Source organism: Apteryx mantelli, chromosome 5 (genome assembly GCF_036417845.1).
Source record: "Apteryx mantelli isolate bAptMan1 chromosome 5, bAptMan1.hap1, whole genome shotgun sequence".
In the NCBI taxonomy this organism is placed as follows: Eukaryota; Metazoa; Chordata; class Aves; order Apterygiformes; family Apterygidae; genus Apteryx; species Apteryx mantelli.
Window position 1 is genome coordinate 52270746 of NC_089982.1, and position 12544 is coordinate 52283289.

At 36.9% G+C, this 12544-nt stretch overlaps 1 protein-coding gene across 4 annotated transcripts in view; it reads right to left on the bottom strand.

Annotated features, from left to right (window-relative positions):
• FAT1 (FAT atypical cadherin 1) overlaps positions 1-12544 on the bottom strand; it is a 112261-nt gene that overhangs the window by 43028 nt on the left and 56689 nt on the right. For all 4 annotated transcript variants that reach the window (XM_067297995.1, XM_067297994.1, XM_013942103.2 and 1 more), the window contains exons 4-6: positions 8309-8370; positions 4615-4944; positions 3911-4121 (exon numbers count right to left, since the gene is read on the bottom strand). In XM_067297995.1, the coding sequence (XP_067154096.1) occupies positions 3911-4121; positions 4615-4944; positions 8309-8370 (603 nt within the window). The remainder of the gene's footprint in view (positions 1-3910; positions 4122-4614; positions 4945-8308; positions 8371-12544) is intronic.

Consider the following 12544-nt stretch of genomic DNA (forward strand, 5'->3'; position numbering starts at 1 on the left):
CTTTGTCTCAGAATAAATAAAAAACTCAAATCAGAAGGGCTGTCAAATTTATACCTCTTTGGGTCAGAGAAAAAATTAATACACTCATATATGAATAGAGATAAGGTTGAAAAAGCTACAGTGATGCCAAAGGATGCTTGTGTCAATGCTGAGTACCTAAAAAGAACTCATTGTCTAACTCCTACTGAGATAAGTAGGACTTAGATGAGCATTAAAAGCTTAAATGCTTTAAATATGCTCAAGCTCCTTTTCTGAAGCAAGTTAACTTACTTCCCTTGCAAAACTTTCAAATTACCCTTTGAAATATAGTTAAACCATGTAGATCAATAGCTACACTTAAGTCTTTTAAACATTTAGTTGATCATCATCATCTCTGTGCCACTCTGAACAGATTGTCATGAGAATACAATGTCCATTAAGCTCAAACAATGATAAATATGGCCATTAACTACAATTGCTTTAGACTTTCCAATAAACTACTTAAAATGGAGGAGTAAATTTTTGTTTTGGTCAAGCCAGTGCTAGATATAGCAAAGCAATTTCCTCTAATTATGTGCATATGTTTTTCTAATTATATTTTAAAGGGATACCATTCGGGTGTCACAAGTGCTTTATTTATTTACTTTTAAAGAGTTATTACATGCTATGTTTTGTAAATCATTAAATGCTTTTTATGAAAAGCCATGGCCAGAAGTGAGAGGGTGAAGTTCCAATGGTTCCAAATTTATATTTAATCTAAGAAAGAGCAGCAAACACTGGAATGGGCCCCCATTCCAACATAAAAGGACTGCACCTTTAGAAGGTTCCACTGCATAACAGACATACCAATCTAGGAAAGACGGGCTGGATTCTGCTTCACTGGATTTAAGATATTTAGAAACAGTTAATAATAAGGATACTGAAATTCTTCTAGTTTCACTGAAAGCCAGTTTCTCTTATTGGCCTAGAAGCAGTCTGAATCACACACATGGATATAAAATGAACAGCATGAAATGCAGCAGCTTTGTTTTGAGCAGGTGCATGTGAAATTTTTTAATTTGGTTTCGTGCAAGATGTCAGCTTCAGAAAGTGAGTCTCTGTCTTTTCTTTTATAGTTGATATGTGATATTGTTTTCTCAGATAGCTAGGAATGAACTTAATGTCTAGAATTTAATGTCTCAATGAAGTCATCTCCATTGTAAGGGAACAGCAGGATCAACGGGCATGAACCTGTTCAATCGGTTTCCCTGGCCTAAGGACAAGCTCACTGACTGACTGATTTATTCATTTATTTTAGAGTAAAGAAATTGCAAAGGCCTTATCTTATTTTTCTAGTAGCAGTGATATCTGGCAATCTGCTGAAGCAGCACCCAACCCAAATGTCTGCATCAGGTGCACTGAAAGTATAATAGCAACAGTTTTGGTCAAAAGCCAAAACTGGAAGCTCTAAATTGATGCTGTGTAAATGTAATGATGACAAAACAAAACAAAAACAAACCTGTCACAAATGCAACTGTGAGCACTTTGATTTCCGAAGAGTTAATAAAATAAATATTTTTATAAATGTACGCTTTCATTTCAGATCTCATAATCTGGTAATAAATTATGTGATCTCAGCAGATACCTTCTGCTGTACAGTTCAGGTCACAAGTCATCTGAAAGATGTAAAATACTTCACTAGCAAGCTTGTCTCCTGGCTCAGCCAAAAAGAAAGAAAGCATGGAAAGCAAGCACAGAACACAAAGGAAAGCTGTCAATCAAATTATTTCATGCTATTAGAAACAGTAAAAGAGGACAGTAAAAAGATCACCTTTAAGAGCAGCTGATAACTTGATAACATGATCACATACCAAACTTTCCAAAACACTTTTGTTAAGAAAACAGTTAAAATAAAATGTTTGCTTTTACAGCCTGTGGATAAGTCCTGCTGTCCCTCCACATAAAAAAAAAATCCCCTTAGGAGTTTTCTATATATGTCTTTTAAAAATAGCAGGAATAGATAGTCTATTTTCTGCATTAAGCATACAATAAAAATAAGTGTTCAACCTGTCCAAACTGCATGCTTAGGAGAAGAAAAATCAAAACAAACCCATTATCAGAATAATAACACACTATTCACAGTACACAGTAGTTGAAAAAAAAATAAAAGAAACAATAGAAAGTACATCCCCAATCTTGTCAATGAATTCTGCCAAACTGGAGACCCCCCAAAATGCCATTGATTTACCCTGTGGAAACTGTCGGGACTGAAGTCATTAATGATATCTGAGGCCTCTTCTATTTCATCTTCTTCATCTCTGTGAACCACTCATGTTTTACTGACACTATACTTTTCTTAATCGTGCCTTTAGTGGCCTCTTTTTGGTCTACAGATATTTCTGATTGTTGACTGGATGACCCTGGTTGAACCAGAGCAGACAGAAACTTCTCTTCATATTCCGTCTCTGCTTCCTTAAGCAATTTTTATATTTTCTGTCTTCTTTATTTCCATGTATGTGTGCATGTATGTTTGGCAAAATGGTAAAAGGGCAGTCCCAGTTCGCAAATAGTTCCAATGCAGATAGCTTTGCCCCATGAGAATTCAAGAAGGCATCTCAAACCCTCTGCTCCCTCTACACAGATGCACTGACCTAAGACCTCTCTATTCCCTCTCTTTGTCTAAAGGCAAAAACTTTTTATTTGACTATAATCTTTTGGACAGGAGCTTACTTTTTGCAGGTTACATTAAAAAAATCATAAAATAACTCTATATAAATATTTAATACATTAGCAATCATGTCAAAACTATCACAGGCTCCTCAGGCAGGAAGCAAGCTTTTACATAAGATCTGTGTCTGTTCTCACGTAATACTGTGCACATGGATTTGCTTGAAAGCTTTCAGAGAACACAGTCAAGCACTTCCTGCTCCATATATCAGCTTTACAAATTTTGTTTTTAAACTACTGCTGTTCTTGTGGCGTCCCTTAAAAACCATGTACAAATGAAACAAACTTCAAAAACCATTAAATCTGTAAGAAGTTATTTCAAAAAAATCTCCTTCACAACGACTCAAAACAACACCACAATCATGGCTAAAATTTTCACTAGTAACCAAGGTGAAGAAGATTCTTCTCTCTTGTGTGTGTGATGGAAAATCCCAATCTGATAGCACTATCTTAAGTCTAGAAACAGTTCACTATAGGAACATTTCCTCAAACAAGGCTCTGTTATCCTTGATTTTGAAAGATGTGAGAAAGGACAGAATTTGTTTTTAATATCAGCTACACAGTGAAGACTCTGTATTCCTGGTACTTGGAAGTCTAGTGATTAAGTCTAAAATTAAAAAGTTTTATTCATTTTGCCACTACAGCATCTGTGTATAGTCACATTACTGACCAGAATTCTCTTTCAGCGGAAGAGGCTAGGGGCACTCACTCTTTAACAGTAATTATACATATACAAAGAAGTTTGCTGCGGTTACAAACTTTATACTCTTTCCTCCTAGTACTGAACCAAGGCATAGTGGGGAAAGGAGCAGCCAAGAGGACAAGAAATCAATGTGAACATTATAATCTCTCTTTGGGCATACGATCTCCCTTTGCAGAAAACTGGCATTTTACTTCTTTCCCTATCCAAAAACCTGAGATCGATTTGATTTATCTTAATTCCACTGACACAATATTCATAAGTCAATTCCAAAGCTGTAACAAAGCCAGGTATTTTGCAATGTATTTTTCTTCTTCAATTGTGGCATTCATAAAAATTTTAAAATGCTTTTGATTTATAATGAAATAAAAAATTCTAAATGGGGGGAACCATCTGTAGCTAAAGAATGTCAAAACCTTATATTATTTAGAAGAGAAGCTAAGAAACCAAGTTACAATGAGCCTTTCAGCATCTCCCCCTTCATGCATTTGTTTCTAATAATAAAAGCCCTTAAGGCATCCTTACCCGTTATGTCAAACCAAAGTGGTGTTCCAAGAGGTTCAACAGCTATTACGCCAATCATGTGAGCAACTGGGTCACTTTCCATCACCGTAAAAGAAAAAAACGTTTCCTCAAAATAAATTGGTTCTGTAGGTGGGATGGGCTTTGGAATCCATTCTATGTGAAGCCGTGTAATTGATGATTTCTGTGGGCGACCATTATCTACAGCTTTAATCTGTGAAACAGATACATCCTTTAGGCTACAGAATCACATAAATCATTATGTCACATAAACGGGAAAGTAGTAAGAAGCCCCAAACATGTTTGCTTGTGTGAGATATATCCAAAAAGGTTAAGTGTCTCGTAAAGTGGCAAACAGAGTAAAAGCATGCAGCACCTGATAGTAGCATACATTCTGTTACCATAAATTCACTTTAATTTTGCTACCTTCCTGAAAGAGAGTCAGAATCTGTGATTATGTTCCCTCATCATGTTCATTATCTTTTAAGTTTTGGAAAAACAACAGCAGCTTCTTGATTCACTTTCTCAATGCAATCCTCTGAAATTATCCTTTAAATAACACAAGCAAAACAGTACTTCTGCATTTGCAGATGCCTGCTGTCTTCCAATACCACAGCCACTCATCTGCCAGCTACTGAATAAGAAGTGATGAGAATACAGATAAAAGCGCACTCCACATATTCATGATATATGAGATTTTGACTCACTGAAAGGATATCATATTCCCTTGCTGCAGAAAATTTCTTTGATGAAACCACTCCAGTTTTCGGTTCAATAAAGAATTTGCCATGTTCATCACCATCTTCAATGCTGTAAGATATCTCTGCATTGCGACCTTCATCTTTATCTGCAGCAATAACCCGATAGATTGGCTCTCTCCTAGCAGTTCTCTCTCGTTCTGGCTTACCACGCTCTGGAAGCCTGATTTTGTAGAACTTTTGCAAGAATTGAGGCTTATTGTCATTCTCATCTAAAACCTTCACAATCACCCGTGCAATAGTTGATTTTGCAGGAATACCGTTGTCTGTTACTGTTACCTGTTTTTATTAAAAAAATTTAAAAATTAATAATAATAATAAAGGAGGTTAATTCTGATATGGTCTTTCCAATCTGTGTGTGTGTTTTTTAATAATAATTTCTTCCAACTCTTACAACTGTACAGTATTTCCCTAACTTTATTTACTTACAGTGTTAGACTAAAAAAAAAAAGAATCACTTATTTTGTGAATTTTTAGAAAAGCCACTATAACGATTTATACAGCTATTGGCTTAACATTTTGATGCTTGAGGCACAGAATGTAGGAGTTAACAGATGCACATTAAATCTCTTTCACTATTTTGCAGCATGGTAACTGAAACATCAACTTCTTGAGTACAGGAACAGCACACAAGTACAGTATCTCAGGTAATAGCTTCACTGTAGTGATATCTTAACACACTTTCAACCTAGTGCTTCTTTGCAACATTTAAATCTAATGGTTTGATTTTACACCTCAAAAGATGCAATTTATAAGAGGTAAGCAAGAATATAACTTTTAGAATCTGACAGGCCTATGCATTAAAAGAAAACTATATATTCTAAGACATAAATCACTATCTTGTTTAAAAAAGGTTAAAAAATAGCCTTTTTAAAGAACACACATAGCAATCTATTTCCATATCCTAAATGAAATGGAAAATAAAACCAACTCTGCTCTCCCAGCAATAGTCAGGAGTTTCACTAAAAAGCCAATAGCAGAGTAAGGAATCTCCTTCAGTACTAATTCTAGGGCTGATCTGATGTTATTGATATGGGTAGTGAGCAAAAAAATGAAAATAAGAATTATGTTAGTCTGAAATTAAAACATTTTGGTTAAAAAACAAACAAAAAGCTCCAAAACCAAACCAAACATGAAGCAAACAACCCCCTTCCCCCCCAAACACACATGCACATCCCAGAACAGGAAATGCCAGGGGGTACAGGGGAACTAGTCTGTTTACATAAAATTTGCATTGCCTTGACCCAAAAGAATAAATGGCAAAATTGAGGAAAATCTGATTTGATTTGAAAGTGATGTCAGTTTTGAAGACATTTTTGATACTATAACAATCAGAATACCAGAATATGAGAGAATAACACGAAGACAAACTAAACTGACTGTATAAAAAAAGCTATCCAATTGGCACTCAGAAAATAGTTAAAAGTTCGTTATGAGAGAATGGTGCATATTATTACTATGAAAGCAAAAGTGCAATCAAGGGTCAATTTTAATCACCAACAAGGATTAAACCCACCAACCCATCTGGTCAACATTTCAATGCTCAGTTAAGTAGCCAGATGCACAGCACTTGGCTCAAGCTGCTTATAATATTGCCACCGCTCTTGTGCATTTCTGGGTTTCTTCCCAAGTTATTTTCAAAGGTGTCAACATAAAACTAACAAATGGGGAAACTGCTACTTTGGGCCAGGCTGCCTTTCATTATTGCTCTATGGTTAAGAATTTTTCCCTACTTTGCAGACTTTTATTTAAAACTTTAATAACCATGGGGAATTCAAAACGGAGGAAGACCTAGCTTAACCTGCTGTCTCTTACAGAGAATGTTGAAAACAGATGCATTTATTTAACATTGTGTGATACTGTAACCTTAAGAAAGTGTTTGTGCCTTCTGTACATATTATCCTATAATGACTTAGGTCAAATTTGCTCAGTTTACTTAATTTTTAATTTGGACTGCAATATCAAAAGGCAGGGCTTTGCTCTTATGGGCTGTGTTCATAGTATTACACCAAAAGGGATCAAGAATGTAGACATGGGTGTTAGCACCCAACTGTCCATACACTGTTAGTATGATCTCTGGCAGCAGTTTTGGCTGAGAACAAATAGCGCTCTCCCAAACAACGCCAAGGAACAGTGTGAGAATGCGCACAAGTCAGGCACTATTCTCAACAGGCAACGTGGCCATGGCTACCCTGTTCTAGGGATAAAAGCGTTTACCTGTATGGGCTTGAGCCATACTGTGGTAGGTGCCTTCAGGGTCAGAAAGTGATCCATGGCTCTTTTTATTTACTGTGTAAATCTCAGACAAGAGCCAGCACAATATGCAAAGGAGTAAAAGGCATTAAGTATCAATTTTACAATCAACATACACAGCAATGTCCGCAGAAATGAGTTTCATAACTGACATGAAGGGCTTTGGGAAACTGCAAAACAAACAGGTTTTAGATTTAAAACGGAATAAGATGGTAGCACTGCAGTCTTCATGAACAATGTGTCTAACTAAACCAGGCTTGACAATTAATTTACTTTCTTTTTATTATTGCTACTAGAAACACACTGCTGTGGATATTCCACCCTATTGCTACAGAAGTGCAAAGAGGTCTTTCCAAAGCTGATATAGAAAAGAAAATCCTGATAAAAATTTGGCCCAACAGCTGCAATTTAATCCAGCTTACAATACACCAAAGGGATAGAAAGGGGCCAGGAAGACTATGTGTACACCTGAGTCCCGTAAGGATAGTTTATGAATTCTAGGAATACATTCACCACTAAGCCTTCATTCAGCCTTTCATTTGCATTCCTATCAGAAAATCTGTCTACAAATTTTGCAAATTTTGAGTAAGTCCAGAATGGCTGCCCTCACTATGCTAGTTTTGCCAACGTACATTGCAGTCCCTTATCTATCATTCAGGAGGAGAGTGACAATAAAGTTTTCAGATGAGTTTTAGGTATAACACAGATACCACTGTGAATATTAAGTCTTCATTGCAGGTGAAGTACAAAGCTTTTGTACTGCCTGACAGCACTGTATTAACTGGTACACCTACAGTTGTCTATATTGTTGTTCTTTTATCTTGTTTTACACAAAACAAGAATAGCTATTACATAAATTCCAGCTGATCAGTTAGAAGTAGCTAGAAGAACATAGAAGAATTATATCAAGAATTTCATGCTCTTGGACTCCCAATCTATAATGTATATTTTACAACTGATCTACTTACGTGATGGATAAATACAACATGAAAAAAAAATGTGCATTTCTTTTTCACAGGAAAAGGCAGGCTGAAATAGCTATCCCAATAATTAGAGAGCAAAAACACTGAATCACACTCCTTCACTCTTCTAGTAATAATGCCTTTGTATTTTTATATCCCTAAACCAAGATTTTCTTCCAAACAGCAAAGAATTGCCTTCTATCTGTATCTTAATTCTTTTCTCAAGAAAAAGTCCCCAAACACTGTTTTTATAAGACAGATAGTTCTGTGAATTGCAATGTAATGAACCCAGAAGCAAATTACTTCTGAAATTCAGTTCTCTAAATTCTTCATATGGTAATCAAGTATGATAAACTCACTCTCTGTAAAAGTAAAGGAATAATGAACTTACAGTGACAGTATTTCAGAGAACTAAAGGAATTATTTACCTCCAAAATGTGTTCTCCCTGCTGTTCTCGATCTAGTTTTCTAGATGTGGTTGTAATTAGACCTGTAAACATAAAAGAATAATTCAGTTCCTTCGAGAAAATAATTTGAATGAGGGTTAGGTTAAGCCAGTAATCACTGATATATCCAATCTCAATTTCTTCTTAGGTGGTCTCAACTATTTTTGCAGAACTTAAGCTTTCATCGAGGCAGCGGGGGTGGTGATGGAGGTGGTGTTTCCAGTCCTTGAGGGCTGTGAAAATATTCTTTGCAATCTGAAAGCTAAACTGTTATAGCCTTTAAGACAACAGACACAGTTCTATTTTCCAATTCATCTGCACATGTCTCATGTTTCTGACAGGTGTAATATATGTAATTGTATCACATTAAGTCTTATTTGTATAATATCCTTACTCAGTTACAAAGGGTGTTCATACATCTTATTCGAAGGTTGCTCACACATCCTATCTGAATAATTACCAATCACTTTAGGAGAAGCATCTGCTTGTATTTTTTGTGATATTAACAGAAAAAAGGATGAATTGAAGAGATATATTAATGATGGGAAACAGCAATTTGTGTGTGTGTGTTGGCTTGATTTGGCAATGAGGAGTCAAACAGTGCTGCTGTTGGCAATGGCAGAGAACGAGGAAGAGTTTTTGAAGATATTAATTTTGTTGTAAGAGTTTGATACAAATTTGATGGAAGATGAGGAAGGCATGATGAGTTCTGCTCTAGATGAAGAAAGTCAAAGAGCACAAGGTGAAAAAAAGACAGTGAAATCTATCTACAGCAAAAGGATCTTAGCCAAATTAATTCCCCCTAGTAGTAGGTTCACAATTTTAGCTATTGCATTTTGTGAAAAGCAAACTCAGCCAACTTTCAATTATTGTTGAATGGCTTGTCCACAGTGTGGATTAACTGTGCTATGGATGCAAAGATAAGAGAGATTGCTCCATGAAAAGCCAGGTTGGGTCTAGCAGGATTTATCAGCTCAGGCTCAGTGCCATGCGAACACAGCGATAGTGTTTGTGAGGCCAACTCGTATCTGAAAGCAGCGCAATGGATTTTGTGTGGCACAGAAACCAAGCTAACGCCACCATTTGGATCCATTCCCCAGAACAGAAACACTGGTTAGCTCAGGGGCCGTGCTAGCTCTGCCTGACTCAAGCCACTACTGCCCAGAGCATCCCATATTCTCTATTGTGGGAATCTAGCATATGCTAGATATGGAGAACAGAAACGTGACTAATGCCCTGCACTGTCATGAGGCTCTTTACCCAACTAGCCCCATGCTTTCTACAGTGACAGGTAAGCACTACCATTCTTGATCCTTAATTGCCAAACTGAAACATAGGGAAGTAATTACATGATTAAGGGCAATATAGAGATTAAAATCCAGGCCGCATACTCCACGTTCTTTTTCCTAACTATAGTGTAAGCTGTTTCTTTATTAATATAAGACCTCTTATATCCAGCATACAAATCCATTTTATCAATTTTTGATCTGCTACAGCAACAAAAAAGAAGCCTTCAATTTTCGTTTCACCATTGATAAAAGTAGAGCATCTAAGCAAGAAAAGCAACATCAATAAAGATTTCATTTTCACTTTAAAGAGAAACACCAACAGAAACAGAATTGTACATAACTACCCAATACTTCTGTCACAATAGAGTTGTAGTCCACATACACCAACAAAATGGACAGCCTCTGCTAAATAATATGGACAAAACCTATAGATAGCAATATTACAGCTGTCAAGTGTTCAAATAACTATTCTTCAAAAAATAGATACTATAAATCGTGGCTGTTTCAATTATGGTAAAATCTGCCCTTGTTTTTCCAGCAACTTTGTTTGCCATTGTATCAAGTCCACTATACATCTAGTATTCTAGACATAAAGCTCAATCATCTTCTCCTAACTTTCTTTTTTTTACGCTTTCATAATACACTGAAGATTTTATTTGTATGTTATCATTAGGATATATATTTTAAATAGTATAAACTAATTGCCCTATATTCCCAAAGAAAGCAGGAATGAAAACATAAAACCAAGGAAAAAATGTTGCATTAGTACTATGAATTTAGGAAGAGGGGAAAAAAAGGATGAGACAACTCTGCATTTACTTCTTGAAGGTTACATCTTCCCACAGAGATTACAGAGCTGTGAACAATGACAACTGGAAATATTTATTGTCACATGTTCTAAAGAAAGCTTTCTCCTCACCTCCTGCCTGGGGCTGGCCAAGCCACACCTTTGCTTTTCACTGCCTCTATGGGAAACAGCCTGGAGCTGTTAAGTGGAAAGGAACAAAGGGCAGAGCAGATGTCTCAGCTGCTTCCAGGGAGCAGAGAGACTTGTAGGTGACTTCAGGAAGCACCTGCTCTCCTACACGCGCCTTTCTGTCGAGTACCTCTGAGGAGAGCCTGCACAAGCGCCACCATGAAGCATTAACCCCCTGAGACTCACCACAGAGGCAAGGAAGAGCAGTAAATTTCAGCATAGCCACTAAAGGAGTTAGAAGTTCAATAGCTTGGTTGAGGATGGAGAGGATCGCAAAAAGCAGAGCAAATAATTCCAGCATGCCTCATTATGCTTGCACTCCTCTGAATATACTTTCAATATTCAGTGTGCACCTTCAGCACAACATGAGAATTCATCTCTCGCGGCAGCAGCAAGGAGGAGAGCTGCTAACATATGGGAGCAGAAAGACAGCACCTTTCAACAGCTTCCCATCCATTTTTTCCCCCAGAGATTGCCACAGAGCCTGGGACCACTGTTAATAAATGCCAACTAATATTTAGGAAAAAAATACACCTTTTCTGCAAGCATTCCAAACAGAATTCCATCATGGACTGCCTACTACAGTTTGTTAACAAAAATCTGATTTCCTATATAATTTCTGTTAATTGAATTGGTTGATATAACTCAGAAACAGATAAACAGATAAATATCAGTATGGATAAAATAAATATACTTTGATTTGCTAACATTTCCAACTTTTTTAACCAAGCATGCCACACAGTTCTGTTAAAACACTTCAGACTATTAACAGAAGGGTTTAGTCTTCACCATATACATCCTGTAAATTCAGCAGAAACTAGTGCCAACAAAGGAAATGTAACACTTCTGGATTTAGAATCACATACACATGCATGACATTCTTTGTACTTAACCCTTTATTGCTAGCCACTTTCCTAAGTGAAAATTTAGCTTGACTGAAGATTACTCCACTACAGTTTAAAACTATAAAAGGTTTGATTATGGCAATCATTCTAAGATTTTTAACTTTTTTCAAGTTTTGGAGTATTCTGAATGTTAAATGCTGCACTGACAGATTTCATTAGATGTTAAAGAGCTTTTCTGAATTAAGGCCACGGTAAGGTCCAGTGTTGCTATGGACCCCAGCCCTGTGGCTTTTGTGACTGCCCACTAAGAAGGCTGGGGAGAATCTTTGGACTAAATGTAAGTCAGCACCCTGAGACAGGAGTTAACATCCTGCTCTGCCTACTGAGAACAAAATTTCTCAAACTTTTCAGATCTAGTACCCTTTCCTGTTTTCTGTAATCATTTAAGGATGTGCTAACCCTGCCCCTCCCTCTGCACATATAAATGAATAACCACACCTTCGCATACACCAAACGCCTGCCCTGCCAATAAACAGCCCCCTTTCCCGAGTGTAGCTATTCCTTTCCTCCTGTCCTGCAAGCATCCAGCAAAGCTGTCCCTGTCCCCATCCAGCTAGTACTCTGAACTAAAGACTCCCTGTACTTTTTGTTGTCTAATCAGCTGCCTACGCTGTCGAAACCATTGCAAACCTCTAGCTGCCTCAGCTGCTGTGCCCCCTCATCTAGAGTGAGAATTCTCAGTTCTAATAAAATATTTTTAAACACATCACAGAAGGCAACATAAGATGAAAGCTAAACTGCTGTCCTTTAACTCACAGTGGTATATAGCATTACAGCAGATGATTTACTCTTCTGCCACTTGTCTCAGAATTTGACAACCTGACTATGTACTAACACAGCTGAGCACAGAAGTGACAAACAAAAGATGAATTTTAATTTATCTCTGAAGAAGTTTGTAACGGAAAGTTTTGAAATCATTTTTACATGGTGCAGAGAATCTGTTCACTGCTGAACGAGAGAAATGAGCGTGGGGGAAACACATCACTGTAACAAAGCATTCATTTTCTGAAAAAACCTGACTCAGGGAGCATTGCTTTGCAGTCATATT